At 33.3% G+C, this 23,424-nt stretch overlaps 1 protein-coding gene across 2 annotated transcripts in view; it reads left to right on the top strand.

The window, feature by feature from the left end:
* SEMA3D (semaphorin 3D) overlaps positions 1 to 21,619 on the top strand; it is a 208,927-nt gene extending 187,308 nt beyond the window's left edge. For both annotated transcript variants that reach the window (XM_033193172.1, XM_033193173.1), the window contains 4 exons: positions 1,045 to 1,202; positions 3,719 to 3,783; positions 9,574 to 9,713; positions 16,911 to 21,619. In XM_033193172.1, the coding sequence (XP_033049063.1) occupies positions 1,045 to 1,202; positions 3,719 to 3,783; positions 9,574 to 9,713; positions 16,911 to 17,336 (789 nt within the window). In that variant the 3' untranslated portion in view covers positions 17,337 to 21,619. The remainder of the gene's footprint in view (positions 1 to 1,044; positions 1,203 to 3,718; positions 3,784 to 9,573; positions 9,714 to 16,910) is intronic.
* The last annotated feature ends 1,805 nt before the right edge of the window (positions 21,620 to 23,424 follow it).

Below are 23,424 nucleotides of genomic sequence, written 5' to 3'. Positions count from 1 at the left end.
AAACGAAATCACAAAGGAGACAAATGTCTTAATCTGAAATAAAGTGGGAGAATAGAAAGTGGAGAAAGTTTCAAGGAATATATAGTCATTAGTGTCAAACAGTATAGAGAATTTCAGTAAAACAAATACTAAACAGTGTTCATTGCATTTAGCAACTAGGAATTCTTAATTGACAGTTTAATGGATGCTAGAGGTGTAAGACCTATTTCTGTAAGTTGAGTACTATGATATTATGCCAAATATATTTCTAACATGGATTTCCCTCCTTTAACTCTTGAAATGGTCCACTAGAGTGGACCATGAGTTCTTTGGCACAGATTGTGGCTTATTCACTTTTATCACCCCTCCTCCTCCACCACTACTACCACAGATACTCAAAAGAATGTATAAGGAAAGTAATTCATTACTTTCAGGACTTATATTGAAAATGTGATCTTATTTGCTGGGTTTTTCAGTATCATGCAGCCTTGCATTTGTGATATGGCATCCCTCAAGCCTGTTTAATACTTTCTTTCAGAATGATAATAAATACTTTCTCTCCCACTAATAACTCATGTTCTTTCAAGGATCAGTACTTCAATAACAAATGAAACAAATGAAATGGTTAATTGAAACCAGGGGAATGCTTTATAAATTTATTTTCAGTCATCTCTTATATAAGGAGTCATGGGAAGTCTTGGGAAGACTGTGAGCTTTGCCTATAGCATCTGTGCTGGACATAATCTCTCAAAGTACATTTTCTAGTATTGAGAAAGAATTTGACATCTTAATTCCTGTCTAGCAGCTGGTTTTTGACCTTCTGAAATTACTGCCAAGCTTGTAGAATGCTGTCTATTTCAGCATCAAAATCTTCAAACTACCATCCAACCAGAATAGAAATGATTGACTTATTTTACTCCTCATTATGTTTCTGTACAAGTGTTTACAATGGGCAGGACACCCAGAGAAACAGATTTATATGTATTATGTGTTATTCAAGAAAAGAAAATTCTTAAGACTAGTCTGAAAGATGCTTCTAATTCATTTGTTTTACCCGATTTGCAGCAACAATTGTACATTGGTTCCCGAGATGGATTAGTTCAGCTCTCCTTGCACAGATGCGACACTTATGGGAAAGCTTGTGCAGACTGTTGTCTTGCCAGAGACCCCTACTGTGCCTGGGATGGAAATGCATGCTCTCGATATGCTCCTACTTCTAAAAGGTAAGAGGCACATTGAGTTAGTATAAAGCCTCCCTTTCTACAAGATGAATATCTCACATTAAGGCCTTGTCTTATAGTTTAAGTTAAAGAGAAAATATATACTAAACATGGCCTATAGAAGGAATATTGAAATCAAAATGTTGTTTTATATTTTTACATAAAATTTAATTTTGAAGGAGGGTAAAACAGACGCTCTGAAATTCTGAAATATGCAACTTCAAACAATTTTAATAAATTGTTTATTCACTATTTTGGCTTTTTTATAATTGTTCCTTCCTTATTTCTTATTTCTAAATATGCGTATACTGATGCCTACTGTTTTGCAAATAATATATAAATATATATGATGGTACAAGCACAGATTGTATAAAACCCACAGTGCAGCCCAGTGACTTGGTATAATTTTAGTTTTACTCTAATAATTATAACTTGGTCAATTTCTGCCACTCATATAATTAAACAACAAACATTTTCCTTGCTGTTTGTAGTTCATTGCTTTATGTGTTCTTAGAAATAGTGCTATTTTGAGCGAACAATTCCAAGCTAGGAATTTGTTCTATATACACATGTGCAAAAGTACCACAAAGTTCTATGTTCACGAATGTTTATTTCAGCATTATTTTTATAGCAAAATAACTGCAAACAATCTGAATGCCCATTGATATGCTTGACGCTAGCTAAATATGTTATGTTAATTAGTTTAAAATGTCAGTTATAGTAACATTATTTTCTAAAGTATTCAAAGTATATTTTCCTCTAGGTGAAATGTAAGCAAATGTATTTTTAGGTCTGTTTTTAAACTAACAGGCACATGCTAGTCTCATTACCACATGTACACTTTTTCTTTTTGGAATTTTATGGATTTCTCAAATTCTGATTTCTAAGAAATTATGGATTGAATGTATAGTGCAATAACAAATATTACTTAAAATTAGAAAACATTTTATATTCCCTGAAATCCATGAATTAAATTGAAATGGGTACATATGATTATTAGAAATTACAAGTTAAAAGTCACCCACATTTTGTTATAGTTTTTGGCCAAGAACATACTCATTATAGTCTTTGGGGAATGCTTTCCTGGAAAGCTGAAAAACAAGAATGCTCATTAGTTGCTAATAAACCTTCAGTTTGATGAATTGACCCTGTTCCTTAAGAAGCCAAGATTTAAAAACATTCTTGACCTTTTGTACCTTACACCATTATAATTTTTTCTTCTTGTATTTCCCAAGACTGTATCTCTGATCTTTCAGACATGCCACTGTGATGTTTTCCCTTACCTAACATAATGTCATGTGAGCCAAAAGATGTGTATAATGGATGAATCTTGTCATCTGTTGTCATCTGTTCAGCATTACCCTCAAGGAACACTCTAGATATCACAGAACATTTATTGGTACTTTTCTGATCTCTGAAGTGACAAAATAAAATAGCCAAAGCAAATGAAAATATGCTGTAAGAGTGTAAGACTTGCTTAGATGTAGCAGGGTTTTTGTTTGTTTGTTTGTTTGTTTGTTTCTTTTTTATAAAATAGTTACTACTTTATTTTAAGGAAAATGTGTGATGTAATACAAAAGCCATTGTTTAATATTGTTATTACCATAACTACCAGAAAAACAATTTGAGCTACTCATCAGCAGATAGAAATAACAGGTAGTCTTTTATACCATATTGAACTTATAATTCTATTTCAAGTTACAGTATTTAGTTTGTTGCTTAATAAAATCTATGCAATAATGAATCTTTACATGACAAGGTGTTTTGTATTTGTGTATATGTTCCTATCCACTGACTGAACTCTTTTATATATTATTATTTCTCAATGACTGACTAAAAAGAGAGTTCCTAAAGAGAGTAGCTGGCCAGGCGCAGTGGCTCATGCCTGTAATCCCAGCACTTTGGGAGGCCAAGGCGGGCAGATCACCTGAGGTCGGGAGTTCGAGACTAGTCTGACCAACATGGAGAAACCCCGGCTCTACTAAAAATACAAAAAAAAAAAAAAAAAATAGCCAGCCGTGGTGACACATGCCTGTAATCCCAGCTACTAGGGAGACTGAGGCAGGAGAATCAGTTGAACCTGGGAGGGGGAGGTTGCAGTGAGCCGAGATCGCACCATTGCTCTCCAGCCTGGGCAGCAAAAGCTAAACTCCGTCTCAAAAAAAAAAAAAAAAAAAACAAGAGTAGCTATCCTCATTTTAATTATATAAAACCAGGATTGTATTTTTATTCAACCTTTTTTTGTTGAATACTTTGTGAAAAAATCAGAGAAAAAGAAGCATAGTTAAATAAAATTCATGTCATCTCATTGTCTGAACAGGATTTCTTCTATTAGGACCTCATTACCAGTAGTTTTTTAAATCAGTGTTAGATTGATTGGAATATTGACTTGCATTTTAAGTTGAGCTGTAAGACAAGCATAGTGCTGCATCTGCTACTGTTGTTAGTATTAGATGTAGCCTTTCTATATGATGGTAATCATGCTTGAGGTTCTAATCAGTGTAATCCCCTTTCCGTAGGAGAGCTAGACGCCAAGACGTAAAATATGGTGACCCGATCACCCAGTGCTGGGACATTGAAGACAGTAAGTACAGCTGTGATATGCTTTTTCTCTGATTTAAAATGCTAAGCCCATTCTTTTGTGTACTTTTATTATATGACTTAAACCATCTATTATATGGGAATATCTCCATTTTGTGTAATGCACGTGTTCTGGAAGAGCAATAGGAAATTGTGTAAATCAACCCCTGTCTACGTGCCTAATTGAATTATCTTTTGTTATATCATTATTTGTTTCATATGTCTTTTAAAATTCCTAAACTGTAGCCTTTGTTTCTTTTTACTACCATATCCATCCTTATAAAGTTTGAAAACTGCTATTAGAGATAAAACAGGATATAACAGAAAACATTTGCACATTTAGAGTAAACTCAAATAGACCTCCCAGAAGTCTTATTTGAAAAAAGTTTTCAGGTAGCTTATACTTTATTTATATTCACCTATCAAATCATATATTCACTTAATCAATAAATATTTATTAAGCAACTTCCATATGCATGTAATTGTCCTGGGTATACTATGTGACTAAGAAACTCCTTAAAGAGTTTATGAATCTTTGGGGAAATGTCATAAGGCACAATTAGTGATAGGGGAGTTTAGTGAAAGAGAGGCTGTATTATTTAGAAAAATGAATCATAGAATAGAAGATCTTGAAAGCCTGTAGGAGAAGGCAAGTGTGGGGGAATAGAGAGGAGGCCTGATGAGTGATTCTGAAAACAGAGAAAAAAAAAATTGATAAAAGTATGTATTCCAGAGCTTCAGTTACTCTCCACTCTCAGGCTCTACCTTAAGATAGAAAATATATACACATACACACCAAACACACACACACACACACAACCTGGTAGAAGAAGTGCACATTCATCACAATGTTACTGACCAGCCCACCAGTGATGTAAGTAACCCAGATTTCATAATCTACAACTGGTGGTCTGGTAGTGTTTTCTTGATTTAAAAAAAAACAGTTATTTTTAACTTATAACTTAATTCTTCTGAAAAATAAGCCTTCATTCAGATTAGTATGCTTGGGTTCTTGTTCTAATGTGTAGGTGATTCATTGTGATGTCCATTGGTTTAGTTACCAATCATTACTGTGCGATACATATGCAATTCTCTACACATGCATATGAAATGTATCAGAGATGATTATAGGTATTGAGGATACAGCAATGAACAACAAAGAAAACAACAACAGAATCTGTACATTCATGATACTTATATTCAAGAGTGTGTTAGGGGAGAGAGCAGACAATAAATACCAAAACAAGTAAAATAAATGCTATGTCAATGATAAATGTTATAAAGAAACTGACACAAAACATAGTTGCTGCCTAAGGCACTCACAATTTTTGTCTTCACTTTACCATATCCTATTCGTGCTATAACCCACTGCACACAGTCTTTTCTAATCATCATGATCATCACTCTATCCAATCCATTCTTGTCAAGGTCACCGGCAATTTCCTCCTTGCCAAATCCAATGACCAATTTTCCGTTCTCATTTTTACTTAAGCTGTAACTCCCTCCTTTTTGAAACACGTTCTTTGACTTCCATGCATTTGTGTGCTGGAGCCAGTTCATGTGGCATCATATAAGTTGGTTCCTTAAAATTTTGAAATTTTGTGAGCTGATTTTAAACCACTGAAAGCTTGAATCAAACATGTTGGGAGTTTTTACACCAGCAAAATCAGCAAGCACTACAAATTAGTTTTTTTGTTGTTTTGTTGTGTTTTCAGAGAAATGATGTTCCAGCATACATATGTGCCCTTGTACCATATCCTTCTGGTTTATCTCTTACTTTGCAAACTGTGCCTTCTGAGTGTCCTTAACTTCCTTTTTTGTCCCATCTTTTAAATATTGGAGTGTCCCGAGCCACTTTCCCATTCTCTGTCTACTCATTCTCTAATACTGTCTATTTCAACACTGTCAGAGGCTATTTCCCTCCCAAATTCATAGTCCAATTCTGAACTCACCCTTACATGCCAGACACAGACACTTGTATGCCTACTAAAGAGCTCCACTTGAAGGTCTAATTAGCATCTGAAACTTATGTCTGAGAAAGAATTCTTGTTATCTTCTTCAAGACCTATTTGTTCTGCAGACTTTCCTATATTAACAAATTGCACACCATTCACCCAGCTACTTATGTCAAAAAGCAGCTAGGAGTCACTTTTATATTATTTTCTTTCCTTCCCATCCTATCACCAACCTCTCAATTAGTCCTTCTGGCCCGTGGCCAAGCTTTCCTACTTCTCATCACACCCACAAACGCCAGCCTAACTGAGGCCACAGTAGTCTTCAGTAGCTGCTTCACTGGTCTTTCTGCCTCCACACTTGTGCCACTTCTATCTGTACCCCACTTAGCTGTATACCCCACTTACTAGCTAGAGTCATCTTTTTAAAAACTTCAGTCAGAGCATGTCACTCCCTTACTCAACATTTTTCAATAGCTTCTTAGAACAATTGGTAAAAAAACGGAAAGCTTTCCTATGGCATGTAAGATTATTCTTGACCTGATCCCTAGTATATTCTCTGACCCTCCTTCACATCACTGATGCTAGATTCACTTAGTAGCTTTCTCTTTTTCAAAAGCACCAATGGGTTGCTGCCTTATGTATGTTTGCGTTCATTGTCCTCTGTACCTGAGGAACTCATTTTTCAGATGTTTATTTAGCTCCATCTTTTTACATCAACTAATCCTATGGTTACATGTTAATTATTCCGAGAGACCTTTCCTCATCATCCCATTTAAAGTACTTTTTTTTTTTTTGCCCTTGGTATTTTCTAATCTCCTTTATTGTTTTGTAGCAGATATTACTTCTTTATTTATTTACTTGATTACTTTGTCTATGTCAATAGAATGTAAGTTTCTAGAGGGCAGTGAATTTCATATTCATCCTGTCATATTATCCTAGCACTTAAAATGATGTTAGTGAGTTAGGCACACAATAGCAGTTATGTAATAGACAAGTAAATAGAGGAATATTCAGATGGATAGCATTTGAGCCATGCCTTCAGGAGAAAGTTAGATTTTATAAAGTAAATGAAGAAACAATAATTAAAATCAGAAAGACCTCACATAGATTGGGTAAAGTTTGTGAAAGTGTCTATATGATTCTATTAATTTTATGTTAACTTTATAGGTGCTAGGAGCTATTTCATATTGCTCAGAAAAGTTGTTTTTTTTTAAATAAAAGTAATTGACACCTGTATAAAAAATTGATTGGAATATGAGACGCTAGAGGCAGAGGATCAATTGTGGGAGTTAGAGTAGAGACTGTAAAGATATTTACAAATTAATTGACTTGTTTCTAATCCATCATAAATGTGTGCTGCATTTTATTAGGAAGTCAAGTCTTGAATAATGGGCAAAGATTTTTCTTTTCTCCTTTATTGCTTTTATTGTTAAAAGCTGCAAAACTGCATGGTTATCGATGACATAAAACCAGCAATACGTGCAGAAAAATAGTTCAACAACATTAAACAGATCAATCTGGCACTTCAATGATAAGCTATATATTTATTATAAAGAGGTATTCTAGGCATTTTACTATAAAAAATTTTTTTGACTGCAATCTGGAGGAAAAAAAAATACTCCACAATTACCTTACATGTCATAAGAAGCTATTTTAACTCTTTCAAACACTATTGTAATATAACTTTTACACATTTAAAATTTAGATCATGATAGAATAAAACAAATTGAATATTCCTTATCTGAAATGCCTAGGATCAGAAGATTTTTTGACCATATTTTATCAGATTTTGGAATATTTGCATATACATAATGAAATATCTTGGAATGGGATCCAAATCTGCACACAAAATTTATTTGTATTTCATATACACCTGATACACATAGACTTCAGGTAATTTTGTATAGTATTTTAAATAATATTGTGCATGAAACAAAGTGTGTGTGCATTGTACCATAAGAAAGTAAAGGTGTTATTTTCTCAGCCACCAATGCAGACAGTCTGTGGTTGTATGGCATCACCACCATTCCTGACTGAATTTATATGTTACCAATAAGCAATCATCTTCTTATTCACACATAAACTGTATGTTGTGTCCCTGCCTTTTGACTGCAACCCATCAAGTAGAATTTTTCACTTGTGATTCACGTCTGTGCTGAAAATGTTTTGGATTTTGGAGCATTTTGGATTTCAGATTTTTGAATTAAGGATGCAGAACCTTTGTGTATGATAGTGTGTGTGTGTGTGTGTGTGTATGTGTGTATGTGTATATAATGTGCATACATCTATATGCATTTAAAAACTTTTAAAGTGGAAAACTTAGAATTCAGAAATAAAACTAACGTTGTTGGAAGTAACAATAAATTCATTTTCAGTGAAACTGATGTAGAGATGTCAGACATTATTTTTATTAATTTGAAAAAAGAGTTCAGATAATGAGCTCGCTATCACTTTTCCAGTTGATTTCACCAATTTATCTTTTACTAAATTGACCAATTCTTTGGTCAAGTCAGTCTAATGGCATTTCTCCTGAGCCCTTGCCCCATATCCCAAAAATTAACCTGCATCCTCTCCTACTTTGTTGACAAAATCCTTTTCTCAGGAAAATTGTATCTGTTATTATAAGATGGTGCATGTCTTTCTTTTCCATAACTAGCACCAGTGATCTTTTTGTGCATTAGGAATTTATTAACTGTGAAAATCACAGCTATAATCTGTTGAATTGGTGGAGATAGTTGATTGACTACAGGTTTTAAATGGAATCCACACATTTTGAAGGTTAGATGAGGTTAACTCATAATGGTGTCAGCATGCTTGACTTAATCCTTGCTGGTAAAACACAAGTAAATTCAAAATAAGTTTCTTGAAAAGAAGCCTAACTAACATATGTGCATTTATGCCACTGCTGATCATTTGTATGCTTAGGTTTAGGATTCACTTGGTCTTTTAAACCTTACTCTAGTTGATGTTCTATAGTGCTAAGTAAGCCAATCTGTAAAATTGAGATATCTGAATATATGATGAAATAGTGCATATTTGGGCTAAGCTGAGCAGCTGTCATTTTTTGTTTGATCAAATTTGAGCTAGAGCTCTTAGATCACACAAGGGACACAGCCTTTGGCTACTCTAGATGGAATGTATTTCAGATGGTGCATTGATTTACGAGAATAAGGTGTCTGAGACACCGTTCTTTTAAGCATCCCAGTAACTATCTCATAGCAAATGTATATTGGGCTAAAAAATCCCTCTGTATAAAAAAGCATAAAAATGATAGATTAATACAGATAAGGCCCAGATATTGAGTATTAGTGCATGTGTCTCATGATCATCATCATAGAATTTTATCAAGTGTAGATCACTATAACTTACTTTTCTGATATCAAAATTTTCTGTTATCTGATCAGCTCTGTGGACCAATTCATGATAGAAATTGTCTTTAAATTAAAGCAAACTGCTCCTCCAGAACTATCTACAAAATTGTTTATATTTTATATTAACAAAAAAGTATTTAAGCACTAAAAGATGCAAAAGATTTATTTAGCTCAAAGAAAAAATCTCAATATATAGAGTTTGATATTATGAACATTATTTTTTAAAATCAAGTGCAAATAGCTAGTATATTGATGAAAGAATAAAAATTACAATACAGGGATAAAATTTTAAAAATCCATCTATTGTGTAATATTTGTCTCAGGTAACAATATTATAACATGAATTTCCTTTCTCTTTAATAATGTATATGATTCTTTCCCCATGGCATCTGTTCTGAATCAGTCTGTTTTCCCATTGCTTTTAAAATCAGGTCAAGGTTAATCTCTTATTCCATGTTTGCTTTCTAGGCATTAGTCATGAAACTGCTGATGAAAAGGTGATTTTTGGCATTGAATTTAACTCAACCTTTCTGGAATGTATACCTAAATCCCAACAAGCAACTATTAAATGGTATATCCAGAGGTCAGGGGATGAGCATCGAGAGGAGGTAAGCTGTTGTCATCAAAGAATACTCACTTTGAGGGAAATAGTGTACGACTGAGAGATGTTCAACTTTTAGTGCTGTATGCTACTTTTATCATTATTTGATTAAAAAAAAAGTTTTTGCTTACTAACACCAAAAGTAACAATAGCTTTGAGATAAGAATAGGCCAACTTCACACAAATGTTTCCATAAAATATATTTAAAAGTAGACTGAATTTTTAAAAGACTTTTACATTTTTTTTCCAAATTCCATATTTCATAGATTGCCTATATTTAGGAACAAAGCCCTGACTAATAACAAGAACACCATATTTTTCTTCCCACAGTAGCACAGTGACTACATTTTAGTTCGCACTGTGTTTCATATAGATCATGAAATGAAGCATGTTGAGGTTGTATTAAAACAGAAACATCTGGTCGGGCGCGGTGGCTCATGCCTGTAATCTCAGAACTTTTGGAGGCTGAGGCGGGCGGATCATGAGGTTAGGAGATCGAGACCATCCTGGCTAATTCGGTGAAACCTTGTCTCTACTAAAATACAAAAAATTTAGCCGGGTGTGGTGGTGGGTGCCTGTAGTCTCAGCTACTGGGGAGACTGAGGCAGGAGAATGGCATGAACCCACGAGGTGGAGCTTGCAGTGAGCTGAGATCATGCCACTGTACTCCAGCCTGGGCGACAGAGCAAGACTCCGTCTTTAAAAAAAAAAAAAAAAAAACACACAGAAATATCTATGTTTATCAAATTATATGAGCAAATTAGATAAGTATCCAGACATGTTAAACTAAGGACACTGTAATGAATAATGGAAAGAACACAAGATTCAGAATTACATCTCTTGAGTTGAAACATGGTCCTTAAACCTTTGGTAATGTTCCTGAGCCCCCAATTTTCTAAGTGAACAAAATAAATTCAAAAGTTACTATAATATTAAGTGAAAAAATGCATATGAGAATGTAGAATTTCAATAAAGAAGCGCTCACAACTGTAAAATATGCATGTAAATTACAGATACCCTATTAATGAGGGTATTTTACATGTGGATCAGGAAAGAGTACTAATCATGTGTTTAGAAAATATTAGTTCTACCTTTGGCTTAACTCCTGAGAATTCATGAGCAGATCGTAACTTCTCTAGCACTTAGTTTCTCTCTTATATAAGTAGATCAAATTTCCCTAAAATATCAGCCTTATTGACAAGTCTATAAACATTTAAAATAGTACATGTAATTAAGTCAAACATTAGTACAGAACAGTGGATCTCAACCTCCGGTAATTTTGTTTCCAGAGTGCCAACATTGGGCTATGTCTGGAGACATTTTTGAACATCACAGCTAGGTGGGTGGGTGGCCAAGTGGGTGCCCCTGGTGTGTACTGGGTAGAGGTCAGAGATGATTCTAAAAATTCTACAATGCACAGTCCCTCACAGTAAAAAACTATGTCACTCCAAATGTCAAAGATGCTGAGGTTAAGAAAACTTCAAGTAAAAAAATCAAATTTTATCATAAGAAATTGATTTAAAGATATAGTTCTACTGTTACATGAAGAGTTTAACATCATTCTCTTCATCTAACAGCTACAAGAATAACTTTTTCTAAGTGTTAACTCTTTACATACTTAATATATAAATAAAAGAATAACTTCACGTTTTGTTAAGTCAAATTTCACCAATAAAACTAGATACATCATCATTCCTGACTTCTATAAGTCCTAAGACTATGGCAGATTCATGTTTACACTGAATATTTATTTTAAGGGTTCAATTTTTCACATTTATATTGAGATATTATTTGATACAGAAATGATTATTTAATTTCAAAATACAAGGCATTTACTAGAAATATTGAAAGAACGATACTGAAATTTTTTAACTTGCAAATTTTTTTATTATGTTGCAATGTTTTAATCTTAAGTGTCACAAACCAATATTTTGAATTTCATAGCAAATAAAGTTTGATAATTGCTTTTCAGTTAAATATAATTCTTTAATAAATGGATTTTTCTTCATGGGAAATTTAATCTGATTTTTAAAAATATGTGGTCCTCTGCTTGAGTTCATCTCTCAGCTCTAGATACTTACATTTGCCTGTGGTTGTTTGCATTCACGTTTTGCATTTTCTTGAAAAGTCTGTGCATTACTTTAATTTACCTTTTAAAAATATATTATATATTCATAATGGTTCCATGCTCCATGAATTTCAATGGAGCAGAAATATTTATTGAATTTTACTTAAAAGTATCTTCACTGTAATATTTCAACTGGTATTTTCATTTATCTTTGTAAATAGAGACTTTCACATTATCCAAGATATGCAATACTGCTTCCTGAGCTGAGGAAAAGGGCAATATCCAGATTATACTTGAAGTATTTTTCCCAGCAGGATGCCTTCTGCTTCTTACCCATAAGGTCACAGTTTGGAATCTTTCCTCCACTCAAAAACAGCCTGCAGGAGGGACTGTGATCTCCTGTGGCACAGAGGCTGTCACCAGGTTATTCTCTGCCAGGAGGAGAACATTTCCTTACTGAGCTGTTTCACAGTTGGGTGCTGTACGGGAGGTCATGAGTCAGTTATCTGCTGACTTTCTTATAAAACTGTTCTTAAAATTGATGATGTTTATGCTGTAACTAGCGAGTCAATTGGCAGTCCCCAAGCTTCTGTTGAACTTTTGGGATCTGAATAAGTAAACGAGGCTGTCCTATATTTTCTCTGTTTATGTTAATAATATTTTTAAAATATTCAAATATTTGCATTATTCCACTTGTAGATCTTATTTTATTTTTATTCTAAAAGCAATATAAATGATTTTAAAATTATAGTAACACATAAAAGAAGTATGAGACCACTAAGTGTAGATAAGCATAAATAATATTTTGATGTCTATTCCAGCTTTTTTTTCCACTCACCACTGCGCTGTGAGCATTTTCCATTATCATTTAATGTCAATACCATGCTTTTTCTGTCTCCCACACATCCCACCCTGCCGTAGTTATCCATAGGTATTCCAGGTGTTCTCTCACTAGATCATGTTCCTGCTTGAAATAATAATAATGAACTTTGTTATATCTGAGCCTTTCTCTGCTTTTCTAACTATTTTCTTAAGAAAAAAATCTTAGAAGTAAAATAAGTTAAAGACATTTGTTATCTTTATGGATTTTGATAAACAACACCATATTGCTAATTTCACATAAAAATCACTGTATTAGTGTCTGTTACAAATCCCTGAGGCAAAATTATGATTCACAATTTAAGAAAATCTTTACCAGTTTAACATGAAAACTGTATTGCCTTAATATCTACTTCTTTGCATATTAGTGGATGCGAACTGACCTTCTTATGTGTCTTGGTTCTTGGCTTCAGTTGTATTTGGCGAATTGTCTTGCCTGTCATTGCTTACTTTATATGGGCATATTTATTTAATAATAATTGTAATAAGTCCTTTGTATATTACATATATTAATAATTTAATGTTATACATTTATACATTTATTTTATTTTACATTTCTTTTGTTTCTGACAATTTCTGACTTTCCTACACATTTTGTTTTATACAGGCAAATCTGTTGATTTGTGGCTCTGTGATATTTCACCTGTTATGCTTAAAGACTCCTTCCCCAATCAGACAGCAATTACATATTTTTTCTAGTTATTTTATGATTTTTTACATTTATATTTTACATATTATATTTACATGTACCCAAAGATAGTAAATTAATCTAGTAGTTATTTATGTATGTATATATTTGATTTTTCTTTTTAATAAAATCAAGGTCATTGCTCTAGCATCCGGTTTAGCAAGTTTTCCTTTTTCTAATGTTTGCTTAAAAATATTAATTATTGGTTTTGTGGTATAGTAATAGATGGATCATATACAGTGTCATGTAAGTAAACTCTGATAAATTTAAAAACATGTATACAAATGATTCTATTTCAGTTCCTTTTCCTTTCTTCCAAATTAAATAAGAAAACTTTTCAATGTATTTTTTAAATACAGAAAAATTTTTGCCACAGTTTTGCAGACATTTGTTCTCTCACACAAGCAGCTTTATTTATTTTTTAATTCTAATTTCCCACTAGTAATATTTTCTATTTGTTAGAGAAAGGGGATATTTTTGAAGCCCTGACCTCTTCCAAAGCATGTGCAGTGCTTTTACTATGGAAGAACTGACAGGTGAATTATCTGTAAAAGAACTACCATTAGACTGCTATTATAAGAGATAAAGTCGCTGACCTTTACCTGCTGCTTAATACTTAAATGTCCTTTGTCCCTTCCATGTTACTCTTCTCATGTTAAATGAATTGCCCTTCACTGGAGATCTACATTTAATAATGCCAGATATATTATCCTTGTTCACATTAGGCAAATGGATAGTCAACCCCAGCTCAAACGTGGTTTTAATTTGTAAAGTTGAGCAGTTTTTACTTATCACTTCTAGAGTGGAGAAAATTCCAAGAGTTTAAATCAATGACCAGAGATTACATTATCTCTTTGTTGAGGAGCTGAATTTTCTAAATTGACTGTGCTGACATTTCACTGTTGAGATACAGTCTGCATAATGCATCCTGTTTCAGCAAAGAATGAAAGCATTACAGAGAAAGAGAATGTAAAGTAGGCAAATGTTAATCAACTACTTAGTTTATGGGTCACAGATTTTTATCTCTAGATTGTAAACATTCTCTGTAAATATATCTATTCAAAATGTCTTTTATTAGAGCTGCCAGTTTACTAAAAGCACATTATTGAAATTTCAGCAAGAAAAAAATTGTTAAATGGTCTAATTGACATTAGTTAGATGTAGAAAGCTGAAAATTTATTAAATCAAGTATATCTGTAGGTCAAAAACCAAAGAACAAATCCAGCACTCCACAGAAGAAAAGAAAGTTGAAAGATCATGACCGCGTAATGGAATGCCAGGTGTTTATGGAATCCTGAGTCCTGTGGGGACAGAATTAGAGGGAAAAGGATGGAAGGGGACCAGACCTCAAAGTACAACAACATAAACAGGATACAAAAAGATAATAGCAAAAGCAATGATGAAGTGTTACACAATATGTGTGAGATCAAGTCATAATTTCTTCCTGTCAGAAGATTAAAGAGAACAATCAAATGTCCTAGTCAGAGCTGTGACAATCTCCAAAAGCCACATTAAATGTAATTTAAACATTAGCAAGAGTACCAGTTATGTAAAGGAAATCTAGAGATGAACTAGAACTGGAGATATCCACTTTGATTGTCATGCTAATAACCTCAGGCCATTTTCTATTAAAAGAATTATAGTAATAAAGGCTTCAAAATATTACCTCTCAAGCAGCATTGCAGTAGTATGTAATGTTGCTAATAATACTTCACATTTTAACCTTCAAAGAGCTTTGCTTTTAATCCCCCAAATACACCATATGCTGCACCACCAACTTGATAGATGGGAGACCAATGGGGGAAGATAAATGAGTCATCATAGGAAACAGAGTAGAGACCAGAAGGTTTGGTTATGAAGCTAGTATTTTGATACCTAAAATGTATTAAATTAAAAAAAATACAGTGAAATTATCTAAGGGGAAAAAAATAATTATACATAGTGTATTAAATTTGACATGGTCATTTCTGTTTAAGATTGGCCATTTAAAACTCTCCTAATTCAAATCACATTTATTTTAGGCCTGAGACTCCTATGGTTTCTGAGAATGTAAATTAATTCAAAGTTAGTTTGTATTACAATAGCATTTCTAAATGTCTGGGCTTTTAGAATAAATCCATAAGAAAAAGAATACCACATCCAGCTTACCAAATGGGCAACATAAGAGAAACAAACACACAAAGCTCTGATGGTGTGGATTCAGTGCAGAGCAAAGGCAGGCCTGGAGACCATTCAGCCTCATTAACCAGGGATCTGAGCTGTGACCTGCCTTTGGCCTCAAATGGTTCCCCGCCAGCTGCACTTCTCTGGCACAGAGGGTGGCTTGCCATATACTTGTTAGTTAACTGGGCCAGTAGCCAGAGATGTTTCTTTTCCTTTTCTCATATTTCCAGAATTGGGGAGATTTTTTCCTACATATTTTCACATAAAGATGCAGAGTACAATCCACCCACTGTGAATAAATTTAATTTAACCATCTTTATGCTTCCTTGATTTCCATCATCTAAAAGTCTGCAATACAGGGGCAGATGTGTAAACTGGGAAATCTTCCAGACTTCTTTGTTGCTGCTGTTGTTGTTTTTGTTATTCCACTTAATGCTGAGCCACTCAACAATACTCCACATTAAGCAGGGCTCTTTAGTGGGTAAACATGCCTCTAGTTTTACTGAAGATAGGTTCATTATTCACACCATATCATGGGCCAGGCAAGCTTAATATTAGAATTGTCTTTTAGTAATATTTTTTCAAAGGCTGGAGAGCACCACATTTCAGTGGAAGTTCTTTGTGTTCATTGGGCTTTCTCACACTTGAAATCACATTACCATGTCATAGTATACGAAGGCATGGCAAATATTTCCACAAATGACAGTTGAAAGTATCATGTATACATACAGTATGAAAATTCAATCCACAGTAAAGAGGGAAATTCAGCTTTCAATGTTGCTAACCTTCTGACTAGGGTCCTACTCAATGAAAGCTCTAACTTCCAAAAGACTATACCCATACCTTTGGGTTTGACTTTAAAGAAGTCGTCATTTACAGCTTTCATATGCTACTCACATAACTTATTTGGTGATATCTGGAAAATAGTAAATTCCACTTGGAATTATTGTTCTATTCTACATTATAGGTAGTAGCATGTACTGAAGCTCGTTCTCTATACAATAATTGTAAATGTTGCATTCTTGCTCTACATTTCAGGTGCTAATTTATGATCTTGGTATAGTAATTTGTATATGAAATCTCTGTAAAGAAGGTCACTTGATGGTTTCCAGTTTTTCATTCCTATCTGTAAATTGGGAGAAAAAAAAATAACTGTATTCCAAAGGTTGTTAGACTTACTAAGATACAAATGTGAAAAATTAAGGATAGAGTTTGGGGGCGATTACTTTAGTTAAATTTTTTTACCCTTTTAAACTATGACTGACAATATTATGCTTGATGACAGAGACAAAGAGACAGTGAATATGTCTTTTAGGTTCATCTAAGTAAAACTATGTAGCCTGTTTTCATTTGCTCTTAGCTCTCTCTGTTTTTAATTTATTACCTATATTTTTCCAATTCTGCAGTTGAAGCCTGATGAAAGAATCATCAAAACGGAATATGGGCTACTGATTCGAAGTTTGCAGAAGAAGGATTCTGGGATGTATTACTGCAAAGCACAGGAGCACACTTTCATCCACACCATAGTGAAGCTGACTTTGAATGTCATTGAGAATGAACAGATGGAAAATACCCAGAGGGCAGAGCATGAGGAGGGGCAGGTCAAGGATCTATTGGCTGAGTCACGGTTGAGATACAAAGACTACATCCAAATCCTTAGCAGCCCAAACTTCAGCCTTGACCAGTACTGCGAACAGATGTGGCACAGGGAGAAGCGGAGACAGCGAAACAAGGGGGGCCCAAAGTGGAAGCACATGCAGGAAATGAAGAAGAAAAGAAACAGAAGACATCACAGAGACCTGGATGAGCTCCCTAGAGCTGTGGCCACGTAGTTTTCTACTTAATTTAAAGAAAAGAATTATTTACCTACCAAAACACTGTCTGCTGTTTTGTATATCCCTTATAATAATTCATAAATGCTTCTCATGGAGTTTTGCTAAGGCACAAGACAATAATCTGATTAAGACAATATGTGGTGAATATAAGAAAGGGCAAAAAAATCATTTGAACCAGTTTTCCAAGAACAAATCTTGCACCAGCAAAGTATAAGAATTATCCTAAAAATAGGGGCTTTACATTTGTAAATGTTCCATGTTTTGAGTTTTGGAATTTATTGTCATGTAAATAATTGAGCTAAGTAAGCACCAAAGTTGATAGTATATAAGGTGCTTTATTCCCTCAAATGTCCATGAAGCATGGAATTTACCATGCAGTTGTGCTATGTTCTTATGAACAGATATATCATTCCTATTGAGAACCAGCTACCTTGTGGTAGAGAATTAGAGGTCAGACACAAATTAAGACTACTTCCATTATCAACAGGAACTTTCCCAGTGAGCCATTCGCTCCTGGAGAATGGTATAGGAGTTTGGAGAGGTGCATTATTTCTTTGTGGCCACTGGGGTTAAATTTAGTGTACTACAACATTGATTTACTGAAGGGCATTAATGTTTCCCCCAGGGTTTCTATTGACTAGTCAGGAGTAACAGGTTCACAGAGAGAAGTTGGTGCTTAGTTATGTGTTTTTAGAATATATGCTAAGCTCTACAGGGACAGAATGCCTAATAAATATTTTAATAAGATATGGGAAAATATTTTAATAAAACAAGGAAAACATAATGATATATAATGCATCCTGATGGGAAGGCATGCAGATGGGATTTGTTAGAAGACAGAAAGAAAGACAGCCATAAATTCTGTCTTTGGGGAAAACTCATATCCCCATGAAAAGGAAGAACAATCACAAATAAAGTGAGAGTAATGTAATGGAGCTCTTTTCACTAGAGTATAAGTAGCTGCCAATTTGTAATTCATCTGTTAAAAAAAATCTAGATTATAACAAACTGCTAGCAAAAGTCTGAGGAAAAAATAAATTTTTCTGAAGAATCATAGGAAGGGTAGACATATTTTATTTATAACCAATGATATTTCAATATATATTTTCTCTCAAAAATATTTATCATTCTCTGTATATTATTTCTTTTTACTGCCTTTTTTCTTTCCTGTATATTGGATTTTGTGATTATGTTTCAGTGAATAGGAGAAAACAATATATAACACAAAGAGAATTAAGAAAATGACATTGCTGGGGAGTGGGGATATATATTTGTTGAATAGCAGAACAAGTGTAAAATTTTGACAACGGAAAGGGTTAAATTAACTCTTTGACATTATTTCTTCACGCAACCTTTTCGCATTGCTGAGTTAATCTGTTGTAATGGTAGTATTATTGTGTTAGTAATTTAACAATAAATAAGCCTGCCACGTGTAAAAAGAACCAAACTCACAATATTAACATAAACATCTTTCATATTTTGTTAGTACTTTCAGATGTTTTCAATTTGACTTTCCCTCTGACTATGTATGGTGTGTTTCCTGTCTGTTTAAGCAGAACTCACCTTTCCTTCTTGTAACACAGAACCCTTACCCTTCTTCAGTTTTGCCTTTTCACGCCCTTTATAGTGTGAAATGAAAAATTAGTCACTTCCTCACATGGAAGGCAGCTTTTCAGAAAACTAAATAACAGACATTGCTCGTTTCTCATGCATTCTACATATCTTGAAAGAAAAGTCTGTGAGAAATCCGTGTGATTAGAGGGCAACGTAATGCAAGATCTGTGGCTTTATGTTGAGAGCATTCTCTCTCTGTTATATTTATTTTATTTGCATTGGTTACCTATCTCAAACTAGTCAAAATGGTCAAACTGATATATGAGATTGAGTATTCCCTTTTGATATTATACTGATGAATATTTGTAGGTGTTTCACTGTAAGGAAAAGCTAAGGAATAATTTTAATAAAAGTGAACCAGAACAAATCACTCATTTAAAAAGTAATTCAGAAGAACTGTGTGGCATGACCAGACTTCTAATTGAATAGCATAACAACAGTGTTTGTAATTATAGATTTGCTTGGACAAAATGTTCCAGGAACTCATAGCGAGCTCAAAGCAATTAAGTGGGAACATTTTTAATTTAAAAAAAATTCAAAATATTTGTGGGTCCGACAGTAAATATGAATGACTTCGGTAAAATTACATGAAGCTCAAATGTTAGGATTGACTTAGGAAAATAAATTTTATTTCTATCCAAATTTGAATGTCCAAACCATTTTTTAATTACTTCTTTCTAATCCTAGTTATTCAAACAAAATTTGGGAACCTTATTTTATGACCACCTCTAATATTCTGGCTGCTTTGGATACAATACTCTTAATTTATGATAATTAGTTAAAATATATTAAAAATATTATTAGTAAAATAAAATTTCACACAATAAAAAACAACATAGAGGACAAATATTTATGTGTATTTTCAAAGATAAAGAATATCTAAACTGTTTTTTTCTTAGCTTTTTAGTTGTGTAGGACATTTAGAGAGAATATGAATATATTAAATCCACAAAGACACTATATACTTCCTCATCAATGACTATGTCATCAAATTTGCCTTAAAATGAAAATGAAAGGTACAATTAATGGTTTCAAATATTCTAAGAAATTGATTCTCTATGGAGGGGATCTTAAAATGCCTGTTTACTCATGTTTTTGAATTTTTCTTGTCTCTAATACTTCTGTCTTTGACTGCCTTGTGTGTTCTTTTCTGAATTTTCTGAATTTCATTTCAGCAATTTATGCTGCTAAATAGAATCCTGCATGTCTGCATTCATTTACATTCAATTTATTGTAAATTTGAAGATTTTATTTAGAAATGAACAGTCTAATTAATTTATGTAGAGTCCTTTTTTCCAGAGAGCTCAAAACACTACATCCAAATTATTGAATAAACACTTTTGGAAACCAACCAAATTACTTGAGAAATGGAAAAGTAGTCATAGAGAAACTTAGTAGTTTGCAAAAGGCACAACAGTAGTGGAAGAATTAAAATTCATAAAGTCTCAGCATTCTGTTGGCTAAAATAATGCTCTTTACAATATGCTGGCTACAAAATGGTCTTACTCTTGAATTTTGCTTTTGGTTCATATTTTGGTTCTTCATATTCTAGTATGTTTTGTTCCTGCTGAATTTTACAGACTCAGCTAAACAATAAGTTATCAGTAGTCACTTTTTACTTTTCATTATCAAAATTAAATTTCCAAGAACATCTTGGTATCATTCAACTGTCCACAAAATAATAAAAGGGGCATTCATTAAATACTGATTTTCTTAAACTTAAATGTTATATTTCATATTTATTTATATAATGCAAGGGGAAATCAAAACTGAAATAGCCTCCCTTTAGAATGTCACATTTTTCTTCAAAAACATGTTGGAATTGGTTAGTCTTATTGGGAATGGATAATTTAGAAACAAACCAAAAAAAAGAAAAAGAAAGATATTTGAAGTGTTTTTATAGGAGATGTATTTTTATCATCATAAATGATCACAATTTTAAATAATTCATCTTACAAGTGAGGTAAAACAAATGAAATCTAAGATTCCCAGATTCCATACATTACGAGTGCAAAGACAGGATCGTACACATGACTTATACCTCTCATTTAAATATTTTGTAGTATAAAGTATTTATGGGAATTGTTTGAGATAGATGATTTTTGGAAAAGGGCAAAATCTGTCAGATGCCATAGTTAATCATGTAATTTAATTCTAGTATTGTGAGTGGTTAGCAATCAATTTTGAATTTATAATTTTGCTATTTTAAAAGAAATGTAGTCTTGTAGACGAAATAATTAAAAATTGTTAAATGTATATTTTGGTTGTATTATAATAAAACACAAACATTAGCATTCTATGATTATAAAAACTACTGGTTTGTGTGCAAATTTTGTTTTTAAACCCCAAATATGGTAAATTTTATATATAAAATGGGACTAAGGAAAATATAAGATGCAATATTTTCAGAAATGTTCAGTAGATGTATTTTACACTGTAAGTATGCAGTAATTTCATTTATGAAAGAAAAGAATGTGTCCCACCCAATTTGACACAATTATATTGCTAAGCTTTATTGTGATTTAATTTAGGTTTTAGTGGATTGAGATAAATGTTATTACCACAAATAACTACTTATTTGAAAGTTCTCAATTGCCATCTGATTATTTAAAAATACTTACTATATGTTTAGCTGTATTGGAGTATAATTTATTAAAGAGTAAGGTGGATTTTGTCTTTAATTTTGCTTTATAGAAACATTTTTAAAATTTATTTTACAGACACATATTTCTTGCCAATTTGGGACACACATGAAGAATATTTAATATTCGCAAATAAATAATATAATGTCCTACAAATATGGTACTCAAATAATATAGAGAGACACTGTGTTGAGAAATGTCAAGTTTTCTGACTTTACTGATAAGCTTGTAAGATTACACTAATAGTCTTTAAAAGAACAAATAATTTTCACACAAAACACTTAAAAATTATTACTTCATTTGGGCTACCAAAAAAATACAATAAACTGGGTGGCTCATAAACTACAGAAATGTATTTCTCACAGTTCGGAAGCCAGAGAAGTTCAAGATCAAGGTACTGGCAGATTCTGTGTCTTGTTAGGGCCACTTTCTGATTCATAGACGATGCCTTCTTGTGTGTCCTCACCTAGTGGAAGGGGTGAATGAGCTCTCCTTGGCCTATTTTACACAGGCAATAATCCCACTCATCAGGGTCCCACTCTCATGACCTAATCACCTTCCAAAGGCCTCATTTTCTGACACCATCACCTTGAGGGGGTTAGGATTTCCATGTATAAATTGAGGAAAGAGGGAACACAAAAATTCAGACCATAGCAGAGCTGTTAGGTACTAGATCATGTCCAAGCTTTTACTGTAGATGAAATACAAGATTAATAACTGAGAAAATTTCAGGTATATTTGTTGGAATACATAAAGACACTTAAGTAATTCCCAAGACAGAAGAAACAAGAATGTAACAGTTTAGTTGAGAATGGAAAGCATGTAAGACCACACAACTTGCTGTCTTTATTAACATGGCTTTACTAGTCAAAAAAAACTCTTGCCCAAAGAAGATGAAGTTGAAAATACCTTTATTGTTTGTTTCAAAAGTTCATATACTTTTACGTTACATATATGTTGGCATAAACACTCACCTTGGAGAATGATTTGGCAATATCCAATGAAGTTGGATTTTAGTGGATTGAGATTAATGTTATTACCACAAGTAACTACTTCTTTTAAAGTTTCCGGCCGGGCGTGGCGGCTCATGCCTGTAATTGCAGCGCTTTGGAAGGCTGAGGCGGGCGGATCACGATGTGAGGAGATGGATACCATCCTGGCAAACACGGTGAAACCCTGTCTCTACTAAAAATACAAAAAAATTGGCCGGGAGTGGTGGCGGGTGCCTGTAGCCTCAGCAACTGGGGAGGCTGAGGCAGGAGATTGGAGTGAACTCTGGAAGCGGAGCTTCCAGTGAGCTAGATCGCACCACTGCTCTCCAGCCTGGGGGCCAGAGCGAGACTCCATCTCAAAAAAAAAAAAAAAAAAAGTTTCCAATTGCCGTCTGATTATTTTAAAAATACTCATCTATATGTTTAACTGTATTGGAGTATAATTATCTCAAGAACAAGCTCTTCACAATTAATACATACCCTTGAGAAACTCCACATGTGTAGTAGTAGACATTTTTGAAATTCTATTACAGGATAATTATAACAGAAAAACTAAACAATCTATATGTTCAAGAAAAGGAGAATGAATAACTTGAAATATACTTACTAAATAGATACAGAAATTTAAATTTAAAAAAAGGTTGTATTAACAGAAACATCTCAAAAATATAATGTTAAACAAGTAAAATCAAGGAGTCTAGGGATGCAAAAAAAATTGTCCCGGGTATATCAAGTTTAAAGAAGCAAATGATAACGCTTATGGTACATATGCTCATATGTAAGTAGTAAACATACAAAAATAATTTTTGGAAAAGTTAAGTACTAAATTCAAAATAA

Source organism: Trachypithecus francoisi, unplaced genomic scaffold (genome assembly GCF_009764315.1).
Source record: "Trachypithecus francoisi isolate TF-2019V2 unplaced genomic scaffold, Tfra_2.0 Lachesis_group4, whole genome shotgun sequence".
Taxonomy (NCBI): domain Eukaryota; kingdom Metazoa; phylum Chordata; class Mammalia; order Primates; family Cercopithecidae; genus Trachypithecus; species Trachypithecus francoisi.
The sequence above is the reverse complement of the archived record's forward strand: the minus strand, read 5'-3'. Positions and strand labels throughout refer to the sequence as shown.